The sequence below is a fragment of the Lissotriton vulgaris genome, chromosome 5 (assembly GCF_964263255.1).
Source record: "Lissotriton vulgaris chromosome 5, aLisVul1.2, whole genome shotgun sequence".
Taxonomy (NCBI): domain Eukaryota; kingdom Metazoa; phylum Chordata; class Amphibia; order Caudata; family Salamandridae; genus Lissotriton; species Lissotriton vulgaris.
In genome coordinates, this window is record NC_141693.1 from 620,540,357 (window position 1) to 620,561,591 (window position 21,235).

At 44.7% G+C, this 21,235-nt stretch overlaps 1 protein-coding gene across 1 annotated transcript in view; it reads right to left on the reverse strand.

Moving 5' to 3' along the window:
- The window catches only part of CHAT (choline O-acetyltransferase), a 521,284-nt gene that overhangs the window by 50,903 nt on the left and 449,146 nt on the right, over positions 1-21,235 (reverse strand). Inside the window, exon 13 of the mRNA XM_086920150.1 lies at positions 7,788-7,925. Coding sequence (XP_086776276.1) covers positions 7,788-7,925 — 138 coding nt within the window. The remainder of the gene's footprint in view (positions 1-7,787; positions 7,926-21,235) is intronic.

Sequence of the window (21,235 nt, forward strand, 5' to 3'; positions counted from 1 at the left end):
TAAGTTAACCCACCATCATTACATATGTTGTATGTAATAAACCTGCAGCAAATTTTCCCAAACCTAACACTTGTGTCTGTGTGTTATTTGCGGGTTTGGGCATTGTGGGGCGGGGGTTTCTGGTGGCCCTGATGTGACTATGCACTATAGATGGCAAAACATGAGTTCTCTAGGTAATACATGGTTAGCGTCACACCCCACAGTGCCATTGGTGCGCACTAGCTACAAACACACAACGCTACGCAAATCAGTGTGTGAAGAGAGCCTCTTCCAAGATGCCAATGGGTGTACCCCACCAGCTGGCAGAGGGACAGGCTGTCCATTCAGAGAGACACATTCCATCACGCCATTGTGTGTGCAGAGCAGACACACGAGCCAGCAAGTTAGTGCCTGGCTAGTCGCATGCGCCACTGCATCATGTGATGCACACCGATAGCTCATTCTATACCACAAACATACTTAAAGGCTGGAAGTGAAGAGAAACTTCCTCCAAATTACCTTTGTGTGCGACTGCGCACCACAAACTCACGGGATCAGTGAGACAGTGCGCAGTGAAAGCCACATTTCAGGGAACATGTGTACACATACGAAACACCCATGTGTAAGCAAGAAGTGTATTTGGCATCATTGTGTGCACAGCCCAAATGCACGTGGTAGTGCACGAAGAGAGCTTCTTTCCAAGGCACTGTTCTTCACACGCTGACCACAACCAAGGCACAAATGTGAGAGTCTGCAAAGCGGCGTGTGGAAAGAGCCTCTCCAAGGCACGATTGTGTCACATGCATGTCAAACACATGAGTCACTAACGCATCCTCACATCAATGTGCTGTCAGAACATGTGTGGCGAGCCACACTCGGTGAACAGCAGCAATGTGCGCACACTCACCTGGCTGGCATTCTAAATTACAAGACCCAGTAGGCGGCAAGGCCACGGGTCGTGTACACCGCAACCCTCAAGTCACCACGGACCGGGGTGGATTGAGACATACTCCACAAGCACAGTACAGTGCAGGGGCTTACTGTCTTTCATTGTTCGGGCCTGTACTTTGAAGGGAGGAAGCCACCTACAAGCATGCTGGTATTACCACATGGGGTGCTTTCCTTATCCCTGTTGCATGCATCAGGCTGACTCTCAAATTCTGCATAAAAGCACATTGTAGTTACCTACACTCACAAGCACTGAGATTTAAGCCGAACCTGGGCGAAGAAAGGGAACTATACAAATTGCCTACAATGTAATATTTGAGTAATGCAGCATTCACTCCACAGCATGGGTGCATCTAGGAGATGACATGGGCCCCAGTGCTAGTGCATCTAGGAGATAGCATGGGCACCAGTGGTGGTGCATCTAGGAGATGGCATGGATTCCAGTGGTGGTGCATCTAGGAGATGTCATGGGGGCCAGTGGTGGTGCATCTAGGAGATGGCATGGGCGCCAGTGGTGGTGCATCTAGGAGATGTCATGGGACTACGGTCTTCATTTAGGCACCTTGTGTGTGCCTATTGTCTTCTAAAGCTAATTCTCGGCTTGTGGACAGCGCTTCATGGAGTTTTAATTTGCTTCATTTGTGAACTTCCACATGCAACACTTCCTGTCTTCTTTTCAGACACCCCATAGGTCTCCCCATGAAGCCGCTGCTACTTGCATCGGCCAATGGCTCTCATTAGCTTGCCTATGTCACTCGTTCGGACACAGGACACAGCGCTCCATTCAGCAGTCTAGTTCCTGCCCCATCTGCTTTAGAGTATGTGACCGGCACAGGCACAGCTGCCTTTAACTTCCTGCTTCACTATCGTCAGCATGCAAAGATTTCCGCCTGTGCTTCCGATAGTGAATCCCTTCCGCCACTACGTTCCCGTTTCACTCTGTGCCTCGGCCCGCTGGTATTCATCTCCAGGTGAACAAGCAACTCTCATATTTGGCGCTTGTTCAGATCATTCCCTTTTGTTGCTGCTTATATGTAAATCTGCAGGTCCCAAAGGCGAGACCTATTGGCTATGCTAATGCTTGTTTCACTTGCCGACCTTTACAACAATAATTATGGTGCCCTATATTAACTGTTATTAATAACATTTTACCATCATTCTTTATTCTCGATATTGTTATTGTTTAGGGATGCTCTACGAAGTTAGAGAAAACAAGAGAATATAGGTGTTCATTGTCAGATGACAGATGCTCGATCACAATTTAACACGAGAAACCTCAGGGACACCCAAATTTTAGATAAGGATCAAGAAGTTGAAAAAGATAAGAGCTAAAGAATGTATGTGTCTCAAGCATATACATTTGTTCCATAAAAATGAAAATTTGGTAACAATTTATATCATAATTGAATTCATCAATTCTAAATTACTGTAAATCATGAAATATAGATATATATATATATAGATATATATATATATATATATATATATATATATATATAGAGAGAGAGAGAGAGAGAGAGAGTGGAGAAGTGTGGCTCAATGGTTAGAGCGGCAGACCCTGATGCAGAGGTCTAGCCCGGGACCAGGGTTCATTTCTCCGCCTCACCGGGTCTTGGGCTCAAAATTCCATGGACCTGATAATTCTCGCCTCGGTGCCGAATCCAATCATGGAGTTCCACTCTGCAACTCTGGGCAATAGCTTGCTTAATCTCCACAACGGCCCCCACAACGCTAAGGATGCCTGGCCTCCACCTTGGGGGTGCCCAGGAGTGGACGCCTCACAGGGAAACCCAGGATGGGTTCCACAGCGGTATTCGTACAAGCGCCTTGAGACCCTTGCGGTTGAGTAGTGCGCTATACAAGTATCAATTTTTATATATATATATATATATATATATATATATATATACACATACAAAATCTTTTTTTAATTTCTATATTAAAGCAGAGCAAATGAAAAAGTAAAAAACAAAACGTTGTCTGCTGTTCTACATAGACGCATGCGCTGAATGCATATGGGAAAAAGGCAGTGGCCAGAGATAACATGCCTTTGTGCTAATTAGCTCTGGAGTAAAAGCAACTTGAGGCTTTCTGGGAACAACATTCTTTTTATCAGCTAATTGCCTATAAATAATTAATTTTCCCTTGTCGTCTGTCAAAATACCTCTCCCACCCGGCCCCACCGCTCTTACCTCTATAGGCCTCGGCTGGTCTTCCTGCATTTACAGATGGTTTGTGTCTACCCTTCTCATACTCTAGTGATTTTGGCACTTAGATCTTTCCAAAATGTTGACATGCAACTAACTTATCTGGACATCGTTTAGGCTCCAGAGATGTCTCTTTCTAGAGCTGGAAGACCACGTTACAAATAGTACAGCTTTTTTAATGTGTTTTAAAAAACAGTATTAGATTCTTTTGAGGGTTTTGGGCAATATGAGGTTCTGTCCTAAATATGTATTGCTTCCTTAGTTATCACATATTTTTCAGCCCTATAATACTATATAATGCTCTATTGCACTGTTATAACCTAGGTAAACATTGCTGTTCAATACTCATTGAATACTTTCACATCTTGCTACTCTTTTTAGCATATCTGGATGTCAAACATTCTCTTTCTAACTCACTTTGTGTTCTTGCCCTTCTAATCCACATGTACTCGTAGTGCTTTGTGAGCCACAAAGAAGGTTCCCATTTTTAACTTGTTCTTTCTTATGTAGTTCATTCTTTTATGTTATAACTTGGTAGGAAAGAGTGTTGTCCCCATGGGTCAATTAGTGCTAGGTTCTGTTAAATGTGATACCAAGGAGTAATTAATTCCTCACTATCACCATCTTTGGGGGAGTTCTGCCCTCCTTCTTACCTGATGTTGCCAGCCGTCTGGCGCCTAAGTGCTCCTCTGCTTCCTGCTCCCACCAGTCCCTGGGACATCATCAGAGACTCCCCATCCAAACCCCGTTCTGTTCTCATGCTGCATGAGAGCAGCCTGGGGATTGGCCTGAGCGGGCTAGTGTAACGCTGACTCAGGCACAGGGTGTCTGTGGCATTTTTCCAGCCTGCTGTGGAATACAGCTGGGTTGGAGAAACCTAACGGCGCATGTATTTTTGGCCAGCCTAAGGCGGTCAGCCAAACTGACAAGCACACTTATAAGTGCCCTCCACTCCACTCCTCCTCCCTCTCATGGCCCAGCCTGCCCCTCCCTGCACATGCTTCGCTCAGCAAGTAGCTGAAAAATAAAACGATAATAAAATATCACTTTTATTTTTCAGATGATGGCCCTGAGCCAGTGGGGCAATGCTTCTCCACCAAAGCGGAGGAACCACCGTTGAGCATCTGACCAAATTATTACAATGTTGAGGGTGCTCTACTTTGCCTGCATGTAGATGTCAACCAAACTCCGGTTAAGCTGACCAGTATGTCTTCGGATACTGCAGAAATAGGGAGCTGAGGTTCTCTGCTCTTGCTGCCTGCCTTTCAGTGTTTCAGTGGTGGATGTTGGTGAACTTTTTAAAATTACATCCCACCAAGATAGTGATCCCTCCGAGCAACTCTGAATCCCTTAACAAGGCACCACTGTCTGTGTCCCCATCCAGTAGCGGCTGCTACTGGACCCAGGTGGTGCGGCTGGGGGACAAAAACTGCCTCTCTTCCGTCCTGTTCTTCCTGACTCCGGTCCTGCAGCAGGATGCAGGAAGCATCATGAAGACCCCAGCTCCCAGCCTCCCGATAGCCAATGACAATGCTGCAATGCAGAGTTGTGATTGGTCTGAGCGCATTGGATCATCGCTCATTCAGGAAATGGGGGCCTGGGCATGTTCTCCACACAGGCTGTAATGGAGCCTGAATGGAGAAGATGCGATGTACGCATGTATGTTTGGCTGGCCTGAGAGGGCAGGCCAAACAGTCATATGCACTTAGAGGTGGGCATACCGCTCCTCCCCTGCTCCTCTGTCGTCGGAGCAGCCCTGCCCCAAACACAACACTTCAGTAGAAGGAAACATAAAATAATAATAAGATGAGTTATTATCATTTTATGTTTCATTTACTTCACTGCTGCAAAGTAGTGGGGCATCTCTCCCCCACCTTAGCAGAGGAGCCGCCACTGTCCACATCAGCGGGGCAAAAACCTATTCCATCTAAAGTTAGATTTCTAGCCAACACTATTCTCTCAAATGAGCTTCGTATGTTTAGGTGCTAAATGTCGAAAGTATCTACTTTTCATATTTAGAATCACTCAGAGTAATTCTGTTTACTCAGACTCACATTTTGAAATCTTGCTTGATTGGTTAGTCTTTTTTTAAGTCCTGAATTGATTACTGGACTAGACTTTATCTGGCCTCATAAGAGAAAAAAGGTGCAGCAGTAGTAGTAGTAGTACTTTATTCGGTTATAATTAACCATCAAAGTGTACACATACCAAAATACACTAACACTGAAACATATACAATAAAAATAAAATATCAGTGCATTTGTACTTCATCCAACTTCGAGAAAGAATGTACAAAATAATAATAATCTTCTCATAATCTATAATAAAATCAAGTAAAAATACATCATCAATCCCCTGAGATTGGAACGCCCAAGCAGCCTCATACCATTTCATAAAACAACAATCCCGGAGGAGCAATTTAAAGACAGCGTAATAGATCCAAAAGTGACCGTGCCTAGTGCAACCCACAAAGGTGAAAAAAAGAAAAGGTGCATGTTTCAAAGTCATGTTGGGAAATGCCCCGTGAATCCTGGCTTCTAAATTCAAGTATAACTCTTCTGCCCGGTTGCTTAGGCTCCCTTATTAAGTTACTAAATAATAGACTTTCCAAGCTGCAGCAGTCTAATTCTGTAATACCCTGCTTTCCAAGTTGCGTGCAGAATCGAGCCTTCTATGTTATCCCCAAAAATCAGTAAACTTGGCTTTTCATTCTGAAGGTAGTAGAAGCAATGTCTTCTTGTTATACCGTACATCTTTACAACATCTAGAATATATAGTATACGTGTACTTAAGAATGAAAATATAACCTTAAATCCATCAGGATGGCTAAGTGAGTTGAATGTCGACTTCTTCCTTCCATGACTGTTGAATAGAGTACTATAAAACTGTGTGATAACACCTCTTATTTAACACATATAGAAAAGGCAGAAGTGGTTGCGAAACACTATATAAAAGTAGCGTATTACAACATTGTATGAAAACAAAAATAAAAATTAGCTAACAATATTCATCATGTAGAAATACGTATTGCTATATTGATGTCTGTGTGTTTTCTAGATTCCGAGCCATGAATCTTTCTTGCCTTTGATACGACATTTGGCTTTTTAATGGTGTAGAACAGACCATTAGGCCTGCTAATGGACGCATGGAATTGTCCTATAAATTTGCTGTGCAACAGCCTACAGACGTGGGGCTATTTAGGGGCACAGCTTATTTTACTCATGAATGATTTCTTTGAGCATGTACAGAGTAGGGTGACAATTTAATGACAGTCACTCATATTCAGAGGATTTTCATGCAGTAAATTTGTTGACTTCCACTGTCATTAATAGAAATACAGTTTGGTTAGCGGACTTGGTCAATTTCAAAATGGCTTATGTTCAAACATGTAACTTATGAATCAAATAAAATTATATACCAATCAATCGCTAGTAGTAAAATACTTTGAATACCCCAACTTGACACCCAACAACTGTAGTAATGCTAACAGGATATGTATGCTTGTGTATGTGTTCTGGAAGGCATCCATGGCTTGATGGTTATCCAGAGTTAAAAAAGCAAATGTTAGTATGCGCAGTTTTGCACATGCGTGTGGGAAGAGGGTGGTATGTGGGTCTGCTGTCGCCCAATTGCACTACATCAATTACCTCAGCTACGCAGTTGAAAATCCCAAATACGATTGCTGGTTTTCAGGTTCTTTAAAAATAGTTGTTCTCGACATATAGGGGTCAATCTGACAACAATGGGATATTCTCACCCAGTGTGAAGCTGAGATTATGCAGATTTGGTTCTCAACTTGACTTTTGCTGTGACTTTCTGGCAGTGCTTAATTTGTGCCAGTACTTGCCGGTGCTCAGCACCTGCATTTATTTACACATTATTCTAGCAGTACACAACATGGCGGTGCTGTCTACTTTTCTTGAAAAGCAGCAAAATGTTTCATAGTTCCATACACATAATGAATGACACCGTCTAGTCCATTCTTACAACTAAATGTGGTTTTAAATAGTGTAACATGTCACAATTATGACAGTGTGATGATTAGTAGTTATCGCTGGAACTGGCATCTTGAGGCTCCAGCTGGGGCAGTGGATAGTGCAACCCCTGATGACTTTATGAGAAAAAGGCAAGCCCTGGAATCTACTTTTTTTTTTTTTTTTTTTACAAATTAACCACTGCTTTCTGGTATTGGAAACTTCTCTAGATAGTCACTTAGGTCAAGTAAGTATGGAGGAGCTGGCGGTGCAACCGAATTTTGCATATTCATTTGAAAGCCGATAGAGCTGCTCCATGCTGTGTGGCTGCCTCTTTCTAATTGTAATTGTTCTCTTACTGAATCGTGGCATGTGCACAACTGCCTGGGTCTGGGAATAAAGTGCAAGTGCACATTTCTCTGTGCTCAACCACACACATTAGTGAATGTGACCTCTAGAATTGACATAAGTGACAAAAATTAACAAAATTAAAAACAGAAAGTAAAATGTACAATAATTGGGTGTACAATGGCATGCATTGTGGGTCACAAGAACCTGTTTCTTTGTATTTATGGGATCACTAAATCAGCGTTTAGATAACATTTATAAACTTCTGATCTGATATTTTCTCCTAACCAACTGACCACCACTGGAAAAAAATACAGTTAAGGGGACTCACCTGGCTGGTAGAAAGAATAAACCTATTGCTTGTCTGGTACATTTCATCTGTGAATATCTCGGGCACTTCCTTGTAGAGCTCACGTGCAACCTCCCTCAGACCCAGCATGTGATTGTCGATTGCCATGCCAGTAATGGCCTGAAGAAAAAGAAAATAGATACATGAGGGTGTCCAACAACTTCTTACAGTATAGATAACCCCCAATTTTAAGTACCCCTTCCTATCTATCCACCATAGTCAGACATTTAGTGCAGTAGTTAGGGATCAGTGACAGAAATCGTAAAACACAAATATAGTGTGGACAGAATGTTGTGTAAAGAATATCGAGGATTAGAATATCGAAAAGTTAAGTATAAATTTATTAGTCTTACCTCCAGATCTACGTACCTTGAAGATATAAATACTGTCAAGGTACATATATAAGGAGTCATATATAGTAAAACTTTACTCACCCATAGAAAATTACCTACACAATATTCTTGTCTTCGATATTTTTGACACGATATTCGGTCCCACAAAACTTGTGTTTCCGATATCTTGCCAAATACTATAGTTATAAGATCCCTTTAAGCGATCTTCTCCAAAAAGTATGTGCTACATAAAATTGTATGCTAGAATATTGACTACAGAAATATTGCGCTATCACAATATCGGCGCAAAAATATTGCCAACCAAAATATCGTAAGTGTATTGTGGTAAGTATAGCTTCACTGTTCTTAACTATACATCTATTGCCATGAAAAAAATAAATATATATATATATATTTTGACACACTTTCCCCAAAGGGGATTTCCCACCGCACTCACAGCTCCATGCTTATTTAACAAAATAAATTCAATCCATCTATTTTATGTAGATCAAGGGTGTTTTATTTATAGCTTTCCAACGCACCCCAACGCGTTTCAGTCTCCACGGAGACCTTGTTCACGGGGATAACGACAACACAAGGCGGCATTCCATTTCTGTCTTATTTAAACAGCATGACATCACATCCTTATGGTACCTACACATGCATTATGGGGATCGTAGTTTTGATACTCTTGCATTTTGATAATTGTCGCTAAACCTATTGACTACATTTTTTTATATAAAACAGATTGTGACAATGAAATTAACATATCTTAACATTGTATTTACGTAGATTCACCTACTCTTCCATACATTGACTCCACATCTACTGTTGTGAAAATAGTACATCCGGTTAATACTATTTCTTACTAGTCTTTATGGCACTGCATTGCTGGATGTTTAGGAAAAATAATTACTAACCTATTTAGGGAGAGACGAATTCTAGGAAGTCACTGCTGCTTACCCGGGACTCAAACCCATGAACCATTACTCTGTTTAAGGCGCACAATCGCGCTGCACTATTCAGTTGGTACAGCCCTTCCATAAGATTACTTTTGTTTGAAGGTATTCCTAGTGGCTCCAACTTAGTGATCAAATGTTATTTTAATTATTTATTTGCAAAGTTTTATATAGCGCTGGCTAGACCCAGAGGTATCAGAGAGATTTACATGAGGATCAGTGAGTTACAGGATACATAGTTATATCAGTTGAATCAGCGAGTTACAGGTTACATAGTTACAAGCGTTTGAATCAAAGAATCACAGAGGGAGGGGGAGTGAAGAAGGCACAAACGGGGAGAAGAGGAAAACCAATTTCAGATGACCGGCTGGGTGAGTGACGGCCAAGGGGCCAGACTCCTCTAAAGCTGCATAGGACAACTCCACGGGGCATCGGCCAAGGTTGCTCGGTCTCCGCGGTAGGTACAAACAGATTTGGTATCCGCCCAGGGGGCGTCGTCATTGTTCCATCGAAGGGGAAGAAAAGGAGACACATAACGGGTAGACGAGGAAAAAAAATGTCAGATGGCCGGCTGGGTAGGTGACAGCAAAGGAGCCAGACTCCTCTATAGCTGCATAGAACAGCTCCACCGGGCATCCGCCAAGGTTGCTCAGGCTCCATGGTAGGTACAAACAGTTTAGTAATTTACATCAGTTGGATACGCGAGTTTCGGGTTATATAGTTACATCAGTTTGAATCAAAGGATCAAAAGAGGGAGGAGGAGGGGGAGGGAAGGAAATCCAAACGGAGAGACGAGGAAAAGAATGTCAGAAGACCAGCTGTGCAGGTGACGGCCAAATAGGTGCTGGAGAATAGTTACATGAGTTACAGAAGCATAGAATAAACATAGGGTGGAGGGGGTAAGAAATACAACGGCGAGACTAGGAAAAACAGTGTCCGACGTCCGGCTGGGTAGGTGATGGCCGAGGGGTGAACCCAAGCCAAACTCCTCTTTAGCTGCATAGGGCAGCTCCACCGGTCATCGGCCAAAGTTTGCTCGGGCACTGCAGTACATACAGAAGGTTCTAGATTCTGCCTAGGGGGGCATCGTTAAAAAGTTCCATCATGGGCGCCGGTCACGGCGCGGCTCTTGACTGAACTTGATAGGTGGCATCTGAAGTGCCATTCTCGGAGCCGGTGGCGTCTCTCAGTCAGAGATGACCTGCTCGGGCTTCTGCTGCTTTCTCCTGGACATCTCCACCCGTGGGAGTCGGCTCTCGTCACACCCAGGGTGCCCTCTGGATGCAGTGGGAGATACCTGAGGCGTCAAATTGCGTTCAGTGTGCTCCGCACCTATACGCCCCCCGCTTCAGCGCTCTCCTGTCAGAGTCCGCCCAAGGCTATATGGCTGAAAAGGGATGGGGATTAACAATAAGCATCTAGTAGTAGTGCCTGTAATAGAAGACCACTGGAGGTAATAATTTCACACGACGGCCATCTTAAGGTCAGGCAGTGGGTATGTGCTCCTGTGTGTCACTGATCCTGACTCTTCATTCCCAACTGTCCACGGCAAACCAGGAAGCCGTAATTCAGTTCTACGTAGCCTCAAGGGACTACAGGGAAGCCTCTTGCACTCCTCCCAAACAGTGGATGCGGGTGGTGCCAAATCAAAATCATTTGCACTTCCATGTGGTGTCCTGCAGGGTTCCTCTCAGCCCCACGCTCTTTAATGTCTACGTTACACCTTTGGCCAGCCTTATTAGATCTTTTGGCTTCAAACTAACGTCGTATGCAGACGACACACAAATAGTGTTGTCAATTAAGAATGGGGCTGAGACTTTAAAGCTCAATGCTAATAAAACGGAAGTCATTGTGTTTGGTAATCTGACTAATTTATGGACAGGCGGCTGGTGGCGAGATTCGATGGGATCTCTTCCAGTTCCAGTCGCTCAGGCGAAAAACCTGGGAGTGATCAAAGATTCCAAACTTCTTTATGAGGACCAGGTTAGCAGGGTGGTTTCCACCTGCTTCCACATGCTCAAAATCATAAGGAAAATTAAATTTTTCCTCCCTGAAGATTGTCTGAAAACTGTAGTCACCGCACTTATTTTGTCATGGCTGGACTACTGCAACTGCCTCTACATAAATATTCAAAGGAGGCAGTTGAGCAGACTCCTGAACGTACAAAATGCGGCGGTTCGATTGATCACGGGTATACCCAGATTTGTTTCAGTTAGATCAGATCTCAGGATTCTCCACTGGCTCCCTGTGAGGGAACGCATTCACTTTAAGGCGATGTGTACGGTGTTTAAAGCCCTCAAAGGTGCAGGCCTGGAATTCCTAAAATCCCTTATCAATCAGTACATTCCCAGCAGACAACTGCGCTCGGCCCAATCCAAACTTCTCATTGTTCCTCGCTATAACCGAGTAGGATTGGGTGGAAGAGGTTTCAGTTACTGTGCTGCCAAGGCCTGGAACGGCTTACCATTCCACCTGAATTTTTTGGGGGAATTACTTCCGTTCAGGAAGGAACTGAAAACTTGGTTATTCTCTCACTCACTAATCTGATCAGCTTTGGACACTTTTGCTTGCAGTCTAGTAGTGCGCAGCACCAGAACACCTCAGGGTAACAGAGCGCTTTATAAAATAAAATAACATAACATAACTCCTCCTGTGTGAAGGGATGTCCCCGCCATTTTGGGGTCAGGCGGGCAGAGATATTTGTATTCCTCCTTTACTGTGGCCAAGTTGTAGAATCTCCTGCGTTTCGTAGGGATATGCCCAGCGCTGGTGAGTCCAGGGGGGGCCCAGAAACCAACTCACTTCTTCGGGGAACAATTTGATTCAACAGCCCACTCCCTCGGCTCCACCGTTACCTTTCACTAGCTCTGAGGGCCTCACAGCGGACAGCTCCCTCCAGCCAGTGTAGGCATAAATCTTTAATTACACTTGATCCGTCATCAGTTATATTCCAACCTCATCCTTCATCAATTACGAGCGCACAATCCTGTGAGGTTCTCATTTGCATTTTTGTGCCCTCAAAGCACGCAAACATTTCATTTATTTCATGTAGTGCATTATAAATCTAGCTCTCCAGTGGGCCATTTACTTCTCCTTGTATGATTTGTAATTCCGTGGTTTATACCATTATGATTCCCTTTCCTGTTGAGTAACATTTTCAGGCACCATCTATAACTCTTAATCAATTCAGTCACAACCCGTATGTACCTAGACTCATTTCAACTTCATTAGTTATTTATGAGTACAGCCATTTAAGTCATCTCCTAAGGGGACTACATTAGAATAACACAGTTGTAAAAAAAACAGACTTCATTGCCCATTATCTACATATTAAAATCAAGTGCAGGGAGGTTAATGTTCATAACATTGTTAATATACAATAGGATATCATCTGGTCCAGTTTTCTCAAAGATCAATGTGTGAAATGTACGTTTAAGATGTTCAGAGCCCAATAGGATACATCATAAGTGTGAATGTAGCTCCTCATCTTGGTTGAGCCCTCTTGGGGTCAAAGTTCGGAAATTTAGTACGTGTCTTGATTCTTTTTGTCACAAGATTTTTTCTCTATCCTTGCCACAGGCCTGTTGCTCCACTTGTTCCACAGCACAGAATGTAGCAGCTTCCAATTCCCGCCATGTTCTTTTTCCATATGTTTCGCTATGGCGTTACTCCTATCAGAATTGATTGTTGCCCTAACATGTTCCAATATTCTTTTCTTTAGATCACATATTGTACTGCCCACGTATTTGAGAGGGCAAGGGCACTCCGCCATGTACATTACACATTGACTTTTGCAAGTTATGCGTTGTTTGATTTTCCACACTTTTTTGTTGGCCATTTCAATTTTTTACAGTTTGTGCATGTGAAAATACCGTACTTTGCAGCCACGTTGCCGGTTTGATTTTATTTCTAAAGTGGATTTGCACCAATTGATTTTCCAAGTTGTTAGCTCTGCGAAATGTCACACTGGGGCTTTCTCCCAGAATGTTGGCAACTGTAGAATCTAAAGAGGATATTCCAATTTTTCTGTAATATGTGTCTAATCTGTTTGTTTTCTGCAGAGTATGTGGTAATCAACCTTATTTCCTGAGAAGTCTCACCACTATTCGGGGGAGGTTGTTTTTCAGAGATCAATTCTGAACGTGCTAAGTTTGCTGTTTTTTGTTGACATGCTGAGACAAATTTTTTATTGTAATTCTTTTTCTGAATCTTTCAGATATCAATTTGCTGTTTTTTTGCCATTCAAGTTGTTGTGAGCAGATCCTTCTTGCCCTTAAAAATTCACAATATGGTATGCTGTTAATTAGACTTGTTTGATAACTTTCAGCGTGAAGAACAGCATTGGTGGCAGTTTCTTTGCGATATAATTTGGTATGGACTTCATTTTTGCTGATGTAGACTTCTGTATCCAAGAAGACCACTCTATTGTCACTGATGGTATATGTGAATTGGAGGTCTGTTTCAGTGTTGTTGAGGATGGCAAAATATTCTGCAAATTCCTGTGTAGTTCCATCCCAGATAATGATCAAATCTTCGATGTATCGTAGCCATTTAACTATTTTATTCACATACCTGTCATTTTTGGAATTCCATGCTATGCTTCGTTCCCACCATCCCATTGTCAAACAGGCATAGCTGGGGCTGAAAGAAAAGCCCATAGCCGTCCCCTTTACTTGGTGATAGATCTCATCACCAAACATGAAGATGCTTTCCATTAGGCAGATCTGTATCATCTCAAGTAGCATTTTATTGTGTTTTGTCAATTGGGTGTTCCGTTCTTGTAGGAAGGACTCAATGGCTATTAGACCGATCTCATTGCGAATATTTGTGTAAAGAGATATCATGTCCATTGTAACCAGGTGGTATGTTGTTGCCCACAGTGTTTCTTGTAGGTGTTGTAGCAGGTCCCCTGTATCCTGAAGATATGATGTTAATTTCGTTACATATGGTAGGAGAAAGGTATCCAAATAGTTGGCTATTGGTTCCAGTAGAGCCCCCTTTGCCGAAAGGATCGGTCTGCCCTGGTGGTCTAGTGGGGTGTTTGTGAATCTTTGGGAGGAAGTAAATAGTCGCTGTTTTAGGATGGTCTATTGTCAAATAATTTGTTTTGTCATCATCCAACAAATTGTTGTTTTTCCATGTTGTTAGCTTCTGATCTAAATCCAATTTGAATTTCTTAGTTGGGTTTTCTTTGAGTCTTTCATAATATTATTTGTTTCTTAATTGGGAGTGTTCTTCTACTATATTCGCTTCCTTGTCAATAATGATGATATTTCCACCTTTGTCATCTTTATTTCGATTTCTTCGTATGGTTTTAATATTTTCAATGCTTCTCGTTCTTGTTTTGACAAGTTATCTGATTTTTTTTGTCCATTTTAGTTGGTAAAGTTCTCTTATGACTGCTTTGTGGAACATATCGATGTTATTCCCATGTGGAAGTTTAGGGTAAAATTTAGACTTGGGTTTCATCCCACTTACTCCTGCTCCGAGTTGTGTACAATGTGCCCCCACTCCTAAGCTTGGAGAGTCTGGATTTTGATTTCGTTCCATTAAAACTACAAAGCCTCTAGAATCCTTAGCTGTTAATTCCATAGGTGGTACTGGAAGTTTGTTCTTGTAGTTAGCCAATTTTTCATTTTCTGCAAATATTTTGGCCAACTTAATTTTACGAATGTATTTGTATAAGTCAATCCTGACTTCAGATAGATCCGTTGTATTAGTTGGGCAAAAGTTAAGGCCCCGCTTAAGGAGCTTTATTTCCACTTCTGTTAGGGTTTTGTTTGATAAATTAATTACTTCAAGTTCTTGTGATTCCATCACTGGGTTTAAGTCCACTTCTGTCTCATGCTCCTTGTAGTTCCTACTCTTTTCGAGTCTGTGGAGCCGCTTGACTCTTCTTGTTGGTTTTGGCGTGCGCGTCCGCGCCCTCTGCCTCTTCCCCGATTTCCTGTTGGTTAGGCCCCCGATGCTTTCTCCCAGTTTTTTTGCTGGAGGGCCAAACGAATGTCGCCTAAAAAATAAATAATTTTTGGGAAGTCCTGTTGTTTGACCTTGTTCGCTTTCGCTTGTCTCAGTAGAGGTTAATGAAGATATACTGCCCTTGGATGTTGTTGCAGAGTCCATTTTGTCCTGAAATTAAAATCTATCGAATTTTCTTGCATAAGTAAAAATCCGTCCTTCTAGATAATCATCTTTGTCCCATTGGAATTTAGTATGCTTCTTCAATTGGACCGTTTCTTCATGTTTTTCAATGTAACCCTCTAATTCTTCTTTGAATTTGGCTTGCTCTGGGGTAAGAGTGATAGATGCCAGTTCCTTTTCCAGCTCTTTAAGCTGTATGGTCGTCTTTTCTAGGGCAATTTCAATATGTTTAATCAGGATTTCCATTAATCCTAGTGATGACTTAAGTATGTATTTACCCCATTCATAAAGCAGTTCATTGCTTGTCTCCTGATGGTTAGGCATTAAGTGTATCCGTAGTCCGCGTGGGACTCGTTTTACTTTCAAGTATTTTTTTTTAAATGTAATCTCCCACCATTAGTTAATCTCTTTTTTTGAGAGCTTCTCCCAATTACGCTATTTATTTTTTGTATCTAGTATTTTTGGATTGCTTGCTGTTTCATTTCCTTTTGTTTTCGTCACATCTTGCTAAAAAAAATGTATTTAACATTGCTGACCTTTTAGCCTCCCTTTTTTCCATTGTGTTGGCTTGTTTGCTCTATTTTTTAATGAAAGCTTTTAAGTTTGTTCCCCTGTTTGATAATGGTAATTTACCAAATTCTCTTATACATGTCAGAGCCGTCTCACTAAAACACTTCATGACTTGGGTTGATTTTCAAAGACAAGTTCCCAGGGTTATTTTAACAGCTCATTGAAGTTCTACCCATCCGAGTGTTTCTCCTGTGAGCCCAACCAGTGATATCACTGTGATACAAAATATCCAAAGTACTGATGCTCCAGTACCTAATCCAAGGTTAGTGGGTGAATAGTTCAGCCCTTCGGTTGTTCTTTGCACTTTTCGCCTCGTTTTAGTGATATATTTGAGTTTTTTATGTACTTCCAACAAATCGCTCTACGGCGTTCGCCCCAGTCAGAATGAATACTCCTTTCCGCATGGTCCCATTTTCCTGACCCGGTGGGCGCTTCTGTGGTGGTGCGTTACAAGTATGGCAGGACCAAGCCGTTTCGAATTTTACCACACTTTCCCCAAAGCGGATTTCTCACCGCACTCACTGCTCCGTGCTTCTTTAATAAAATAAATTCAATCCATCCATTTTATGTAGTTCAAGGGTGTTTTATTCATAGCTTGCCAACACACCCCAATGCGTTTCAGTCTCCACCGATACCTTGTTCATGGGGATAATGACACCACAAGGCGGCATTCCATTTCGGCCTTATATAAACAACATAACATCACATCCTGTTGATACCTACAATGCATTATGTTGATCGTAGTTTTGATACTAATGCATAGTCACATCAGGGCCACCAGAACCCCCGCCCCACAATGCCCAAACCCGCAAATAACACACAGACACAAGTGTTAGGTTTGGGAAAAATTGCTGCAGGTTTATTACATACAACATATGTAATTATGGTGGGTTAACTTACGGGCGATCCTATGGCAGGCCGCATTCTCACCACCTGCCCGCCTGTTGAGCCAAACAGCACAGTGGCGAACCACCCAACTGCTGTACAATTACCATAATTACACTGACACGCCTATTGCGGGGCGTGACTTGGCAAACCCCCGGTTGCACAGGCCCACAACCGCCCGAAGGACTACTGGGGCGCCGACACGAGTTCCTGCACCTCCCATGAGTTTACAGGTTAGGCTCTGGCACCCCTATGTGCCCGCTGAAGTACAGTGTTTGCACCTCTCTTCTTCCGGATCGCCCAGTAACTCCGCCACAGCCCGTGCGGTGGTACCCCCTGCCGCACGGGCCCCCCACCGCCGCACGGGCCCCCCACCGCCGCACGGGCCCCCCCACCACTGCCACCTTTGTTACCTGCAACCCTTGTTCATGAGTGCTTTTTTTAAATCAAGGAGGAAGAGGTCTAAGCCAACGGGCGTAAGGTGAACCCCATCCGCCTCAAAATAACCTTTGACTTTATCCTGAATCATGTCATGCTTGATGAAGCCTAGACCTCTACGTTGGGTGAACCTCTTCATGGCCCCATTGACCCGCCTCCTAGACTTCTCAATTGCCTCGCTAGAATTAGCGCCCCGCCAGGATCTCCTAGGCTCTATATCAGACCACCAGACCTCGCATTCGCGCATTAGCCCACAAATGACCCCCAAGTCAGTCTTCATCTTTTGCAGCAAAGTAGATCTCCCCAGATTTGTAAGGTCATTGCCACCCAAGTGAATTATCAAGTGCTGGGGAGGGGGTCCTGCCGAGGCAAGGGCTTCCCGAAGCCGGTAAAGCAAGCTATTCCAGCGCATGCCAGGGAAACCCAGCCAAACGCAGTTCATGCTCTTAAAGCCACGAGTCCAATGCCTGATCGCTGCCCACCGGCCCAGCCTGTCGACCATGGAGTGCCCCACGACCCACACTCTTGAACCTGTCAAAGAAAGACGCAATATATTCAAGGGTGTTTATTGAGTCATATTACACGGCAAAGCGGCATAACTGCCAATCACAAAACAGCAAACAATATATACAAAATGTACAAGAAGGGGGAAAACGTTCAGGGTCTAATGTATCGTTTATAGCAAGAAGACTCCCAAAGCCCTACCAGTTGAACTTTATCTGGCTTCAATCCCGCTCGGAAAGCAGAAGTAGCCGCCCCTATGCGGAAAGAATGACTGGAAAACTTCTTACCCTGTTTTAACAAACCAGCCCGGTCCAGGCAGGCAAGCATTATTTTATCCATCTGATATTTGGTCAGGGGGGCTAAGGTCAGCATGGACGAAGAGGTAACCCAACCCCGCTGGCCGTAGTGCCAGAAAAGCTTGTAAGGCTGACACCGGGCAGTAACGGGGATCCCCGAGGGGGGACAATCTAATGACTGACCCTTTACCAGCTTGGTCAGTCTTGGACTGCCTGAGCGTGATGGACAAACCCCCCTCAAAAGAAATATCCGCCACCCCCAGAGAGATCTGCCTTAGAGCGTGCAACTAACTCACTACTCCGGAAAGCACCAAAGAATGCCAGAATGAAGGCCGCCGAGAAGAGGGCCGCCTCATACTGAGAGTGTGCCACTGCCTGCACGACCGATAACATGGCCTGTAATGAGGGAAAGTCAATGGGGGACCTGTCATCAGGGGTCCTAGGTTCCTCCCGAGCCCAACCCTTCAAAGCGGCCCTAATTACAAAAGACTTGGCCGGATCAATCCCCCCGCTCAACCTAGCCTCATGACTAATGGCCGCCAGGTGGCCGCAAACCCAGGAGTGGGATTTCTTCTGTTTCTTAGCCCACACCACAAAGGCCTGAACTCTGCCCTCCAGTGACAGGGCTTGCAAACCTAAGTCAGAAATGGCTTTGTGGAAAGTGGACCGGTGACTAGCATAGCGCTTCCTTGTACCTGGGGCTAAGGATTTCTCCCCTAACTCTCTCAGTTCCTGCTCCACTCCAAGATGCGCCAAAGTCCTGGTGCAAAGGGGGTCATCTCCTCTCTCGCCTGTGGGCAGGCCGCCCGGAAACGGTCCCACTGAAAATGAGAAAGAGCGTCAGCTGCGACATTTGTGACCCCCGCAATGTGCCTAGCTCTAAATTCCACATTGCAGCGCAGGCTCTTGCTGGCCAGTTCTCGGAGTAGGGACAGAACTAACGGGCAACTAGCAGTTTGTCCATTGATTGCCTGCACCACTGCCATATTGTCTGACCAAAACAAAACCTTCCTGTTGGACAGTGGGCCTGGCCAAAGATGTAATGACACCACTATAGGAAAAAGTTCAAGGACAGTTATGTTAGAAGTAATCCCTCGCTTGCGCCAAGCATTAGGCCATTCCTGCGCGCACCACAGCTCTCCCAGAATTGCCCCAAAGCCCTCCCGCCCGGAGGCGTCAGTGAACATACTTAGCTCGGGGCTCTCCACCCACGGGGACCTCCAAATGACAGTACCATTAAAATCTGCGAGGAATTCAGCCCACATCCGCAGATCTTTCTTAAGGCCCGAGGACAATCTGACAAAGTGATGATGTTTGTGGACCTTAGCAGTAGCCCTGGCTAGGCGCCTCGCAAACACCCTCCCAACCGGGATGACTCTAGCAGCGAAGTTCAGTTTGCCTAGGAGACTGGATGACCCCCAGCGGTGCCTTGTCTCTACCCAGCAAGTCTTGAATATCCTGCTTCAGACCCAGTACCTTCTCTGCCGGGAGTCGAGACACACCCTCGAGTGTGTCAAGCGCAATGCCCAGGAAGGTCAAGACTTGAGCCGGACCTTCAGTCTTGCCTGGCGCCAAAGGCACCCCCAAGTGACTAGCCAAGTCGATGAAACAATCTAAGCCCTCCTGACATTCCTGAGTGCCCTCCCTCCCAATGAAGAGGAAGTCGTCCAGGTAATGACACACAGCTGTCACGCCATACTTCGCAGTAAGGGCACATTGCATGAAAGTGCTGAATGCCTCAAAGAAAGCGCAGGAGACGGCGCAACCCATTGGCATACATTTGTCAAAATAGTACCCCCCTTTCCACTTGAAGCCCAGCAGGTGCTGGCTGTCTGGGTGCACAGGCAACAAGCGGAAGGCTGCCTCAATGTCCGCCTTAGCAAGCCAGGCCCCCTCCCCCGCTCTCCTCACTAGGTCAATGGCCATATCAAGGGAACAGTAGGTGACAGAACAGGCCCCTTCTGGTAACCAAGAGTTGACGGAGTTGCCCTCTGGGAAGGAAAGGTTGTGGATTAACCTATAAGCCCCGGGTTCTTTCTTGGGGACCACATCCAAGGGTGACACCACAAAGTCAGGAAGGGGGGGGGGGACAAGAACGGGCCCGCCACCCTCCCCAAAGCCACTTCCTTACAGATCTTCTTGTCCACAACCTCAGGGAGCTCCCTAACAGATTTCTGATTCTCCGCATCCCTGCTGACCCTTGGACCCTGATATGGGATCTTTAAACCTTCCAGGAAGCCTAAAGACAGGACATCCCTGTCTTTCTCGTTGGGGTAAGCCCGCAGCAGGGCCAGCAGGCTGGGGATGATGACTGGGGACGGGCCTTTAGAATGCAGAAAGGGGGGGTCTCTGCTGGGAAAAACAGTGTGTCGGAGGTCCTCAAGGGCAGGCGAGAGTGGGGGCAAGGGGGGGAGGGGCGCTGCCGGGGAGAAGCTGGACGGGATTGTTATTTGAGAGTTCTTACTTTTCCTTACTGGCCGCGCTGGAGGTGGCATTACGTTTGTCACAAGCTGACTCTGGATTGGACCCACCACATTTGCTGCAGGCGTGGGTGAACCTACACACCTTCCCCCAGCTGCAATTACCTGCATTGAACAATCTGCATGTAGCTGAGAAGTTCTTAGTGAACTGTCTGTTGAAGCTCCCTCCGCCTCTTCCCCCACGAAAGGACTGCCTGTAACTACCCTTCTTCTGTGTGAACACTTTGTCATTTTCAGCCTTCTTAACCTGCACATTTGTTTTACCTCAGCTTTCAGACTTTCCTTTTCCCATATGCATCATCCAAAGTCTAACCTCCACTTGGTCCCGAACCAACTCAGGACAGACGGACATTTTCTTGCGGAACTCACAGTCGTACAAGTACCACCCCATGCCGGCCGAGGATTCCGCTTCATTGGCAATGACACTTGAATATTGGAATAAACCCTGCGCCTGATCTGGGAAGCGCTCAGTGATTACTGCTGCCAGGATAGAAAAAGCCTGTCGCCAGTTCTTGATCGTCTTCTCAGGCCAAGACTGAAAACGTGCTTTCTTCTCCTCATCTTTAGAGCCCATTTTTCTCACATCCACCCCATCAGCACCCAACATCAAGAGAGAAAAAATGTCAAAGGAAAAATATACCAGCAGGGAAGTCTCGAACCCATTTTCGAAAGCTTTCACCACACTCACAACTGGCACTCTGACCCAGCTTCATTAATCGCTCTGCTGGCGAAGGAGGGAAGAGGCGGGGGGAATGGGGCTTGGTTGGAGGCATTCGCACGACCCGCTCACCGCGCATACCTGAAGGAGGGGAAGGGCGGGGGGAT